This window comes from Juglans regia, chromosome 15, assembly GCF_001411555.2.
Source record: "Juglans regia cultivar Chandler chromosome 15, Walnut 2.0, whole genome shotgun sequence".
Classification (NCBI taxonomy): domain Eukaryota; kingdom Viridiplantae; phylum Streptophyta; class Magnoliopsida; order Fagales; family Juglandaceae; genus Juglans; species Juglans regia.
This window is the reverse complement of record NC_049915.1, coordinates 13,694,565-13,698,710: the sequence shown is the minus strand read 5'-3', so window position 1 is coordinate 13,698,710 and position 4,146 is coordinate 13,694,565. Positions and strand designations below refer to the sequence as shown.

The 4,146-nt window shown below is 34.6% G+C and overlaps 1 protein-coding gene across 1 annotated transcript; it reads right to left on the bottom strand.

Annotated features, from left to right (window-relative positions):
• Positions 1-415: 415 nt before the first annotated feature.
• LOC108980054 lies at positions 416-1,666 on the bottom strand. The gene has a single exon (XM_018950871.1). It carries the CDS (start codon positions 1,664-1,666, stop codon positions 416-418), a length of 1,251 nt encoding a protein of 416 aa, XP_018806416.1.
• Positions 1,667-4,146: the final 2,480 nt, after the last annotated feature.

The window sequence follows — 4,146 nt, the reverse complement described above, 5'->3', positions numbered from 1 at the left end:
TTAATATGTTCGATCCGAAATTATTTATTTGAATGCATATTTTTCCTCATGAGAAAATATATTTGTAATTGTGAATTGTGCAACTACCGTCTAATCGCTTTAAAAAAAGTGAATAAAATATGAGATCCATATGAAAAAGATTATTTTTTTAATAGTGGATCCCACTATTTTTCAAAACGATTACGCGGCGTTTACACACTTTAATTGTATGTATAATTACTCTTTTCTGATCGGGTCAGAATAGTTGCTTTTCACACTAGCTCGGGTCGAGTTACAAGTATAAATATCAAGGTACATTTAATCCAATGAAATTTTTTTGCATGAAGAGGAAAAATTAATCTCTAAAAAATTAAACTGTTTAACTAGCAAGAACAAACATTTGTTCAACAAGAAAGTGAAAGTGGATACACTAGCCTCAAGGGATTTCTAATTCCTTTAAGGTGGTAGATGGTCGCAAGCAGTTTTTGTGAAAATTGAAATTACATTTGACACATTCATAAGACATGGGGTTTGTACAAGCTTTGCCACATTTCTTACACAGAGGCTCATGTTCGGTCTTCCGAACCAAAGTAAGGGGATGTTGGTGGATATCAAATTTGCAAGCTTTCTCAAACTTGACATTCATGAAATTCCGAAGAATGCATTTGGGATGAGCAGGGTAAAGACAATCTTCACAATAGTAGAACCAACGCTTCGGGTCTCGTTCTTTTTCACAGATATCACAATAATATTCACCAGAGTCATCTTCTGGAGTATAGCAAAGTGTGAAAGGATGTTCATGTTCTCTGTATCGTATCGAATGTGGCAGGGTTAAACAGTTGAAGTCCACAACGAATTCACAATTAGCACAGAGGAATTTGTATCCTGCACTTGAATTGCAGCAACTACACTTTTTACCCAATGATAGCTTCGAAAGAATAAGCTGGTGCTCGTGACTATCATGTTTAAACATATACGGGATTAGACTACACTGGACATCAAGGTCAAAATCACATCTGCCACAATGATAAACGAAGCCATTACAGCGACGACGACAAGTCTTACACATAAAGAAGCTCTCAATATAAGGTGATCTTGGGAGGAGCATGAGAGGATGTTGGTGAAGTGGGTGTCGGATTTTTCTTCGTAATTCAACACAAGATTTATGAAGAAACAATCCACATTGAGCGCAAGTGTAAAAAGGAGGAAAGATGGACCGCACACACCCATCACATTTCTCGTAGATCCCATGCTTGTCAATGAGCTCTAAGTCATGCTCATGACAGAAATGTTTGATTTTTGTAGCTATTTCAATTCCATCTACCCCGACTTTGATCATTTTGACAATAAACGTTGATGAGTCAATAAATTCATCAGTTCCTATATCTTCATATTCCAATATTGTTTTTGATGACTCACTAAACTCTTTATCTTCAAAATTCTGCAGAATTGTTTCATCTCTTTCTTCTTTGCTTGTAGCACAATGAAGGTGGGCAACAAAATAACAACTTGAGCAATAATAGATCGCGTAGTTCGTGTTCACTGTGCCAACACAGAGTTTGCAAACTACGATGCTCGATTGAGTGGCAGGAATGGAGAAGGTGAGGTTGAGAGGGTGTTCGTGCCGTATAACTTTGACTATCAATGGTAAGGAAGCACAATCCAGGTGAGCCACAAATAAGCACATGTTACAAAAGTAAAACATGCTACTGCCTAGCTTCCCACAAGCATTACAAGTGAATGTAAACGATTTCTGCAATAGTGTCAAAGGGTGGTCATGAATTTTATTTTCGAGGGTGAGCGGTTGTTCAATTGAAGGTAAGGAAGTACACTTTGGGTGGACAACGAATGAACACAGAGCACAAAAGTAAAACATGCCATTGCCTTCCTCCGCACAATGATCACAACTGAATTTGAATAATTTCAGCATAAGGGTCAACGGGTGTTTGTGAACTTTAGCTTCTTTGGTGAGTGGTAGAGAAGAGCACTTGATACATAGATTGAACTCACAGTGAGAACAATTGTAAGTCATGAATCCCAAAAGTCTTTTTTTTTTTTTGCAACTAACACATATCTGCGCCGATTTGTTTGAAATCTGTTTTGAAGGGATGAGAAAAAGAGGATGTTTTGGGTGCAATGGGTGCTGCAATTCGGAAGGTAATTCAAAACAAGATTTATGTAGGACGAACCGATAACACTCTTTGCAACTATAATTAGGACCAGAGACTCTTTCCCAGCATAGTTGACAAGAAGGCGTTTCCCCCTCTTCATTGAGGAAGAATGGATGGTCGTGCTTGAAATGTTGAAGCTCCATCTCTCCTAGGCTCTCTATGCTACAAACATCACATATCGAGGTAGGTGTTGGTTGGTTTCACATGAATTTTACCTGAAAAATATTGTCAGATCCAGATGGATGTAAGGGATAGATAAATGATAATCATCTTCAAATTCAAACGGCTCCAAATACTTGTGAGAAATTAAAATAAACTGCAACCCCGAATCTACTAAATTTTACATAGAAAAGAAAAATATAGAGAAATTAATCAGATACAAGTTGAATTAGCAGCCATTAATACTAATAGATAAATGGGAAAAAAAGAACCTTGCTATGTGAAAGGAAAGACCAGGATCAGTAATTGAGAGATACTATTGATGACTTTGAGGTGCTGATATGAAAGGTAAGGTGGCTTTGCTTTAGATTAGTAGATTTTAGCTTATTTAAAGCTAAACAATTTGATCATGTAAAGAATCAAGATGAGGTATATACAAACAAAAATAATTACATGTTGTCGACGAAGCCTGATCATGATCAAGCCCCAAGAAGGTAAGATTTTATATTAAATAGGGATAATTATTGTATGAATCTTTAGAACTTTTTGTCCTGATTAAGAACTAAAGAAAAAAATAAGTTTAGTCGGCTACCTTCTTTCACTAATGACAAAGACAACCATCTCAAATGTGCTCAAAACAATCACATACATCTAAACAAGATCAAACACCCATATTAATCATTCACAGAGAGTCTTTGTATTTGTTATTGCCATTGTCTTTGCTTTTGATGATCAGTATTTATTTGATGATTAATGCCCAACTTGATTTGGTTAGCATTAAAGCTAAACAATTTGATCATGAGATCATGAGGTATATAAAAACAAAATAATTACGAGTTGACGAAGCTTAATTATTGTATGAATCTTTAGAACATTTTGTCCTGATTATGAACTAGAGCAAAAAAAGCCTAAATGGTCGGCTACCTTCCTTCAATAATGACAAAGACAACCATCTCAAATATGTTCAAAACAATCACATACATCTAAACAAGACAAGACACACATATTGATCATTCGCAGAGAGTGATGTTGGTAAGGATAACAACAATAAAAATAAATAAATAAACAAAGAGAAATGGAACAACAAGAATGCTCCTAATCCCATTGCTTAGTTTTTGGGTATTTCCAACAAAATTCAATAAAAGAAAAAAAAATAGATTATTCTTCCACCAATAACTACCATGAAATTAAATGGCTGCCTTGATATAGTACTGCAACAGTACTGCACTATATATCTTAATTCCATGACAAAAACTATTTTTTCTTAAGAGAAGCATGGATACATCGAAATGCAATAGCCAAAAGTTGGAAATTGTGACAGATCTTACAAAAGTAAACCCCACAAACTAACATGATTTTACATGATATGTTAGATCTACTTTAAAATAAAAATACTTTACAATCTAACATACCACTTCAACCCATGTCAGTTTATAGTTTAATTATATGGGATCCTGTTGTGGCTAAAGCATATCTCAATTTTTAAATTGTTTATTGGCAAAAAGTAATATAAATTTAGTCGGCTACCTTCAAAACAATCACATACATTTGATCTTATCCACAAATTTCCAACATGATCTGATGCGTTCTAAGCCATAATATTGTTTGGATCTCCTCTTCATTTTATTTCCTGGAAATTTATGGAATTTGTGTTGCAATTTTCTGTGTTCTAAATGATTGTTTTCTATTATTAGAATTTTTTTTTCCAAAGAGAGAGATATATGTGAACAGTGACATGCTAACATAATCAAGGTCATACAAATTCCTCAAAACATACTCTACTTTTTATGTTACATCGCTAATGATTGAATTTAAACTGTTATTCCCATGTATAAAC

What these genes read in the sequence shown, in the direction of transcription:
- LOC108980054 (XM_018950871.1), bottom strand. Translation starts at nt 1,666, where the DNA reads ATGTGCTTATTTGTGGCTCACCTGGATTGTGCTTCCTTACCATTGATA.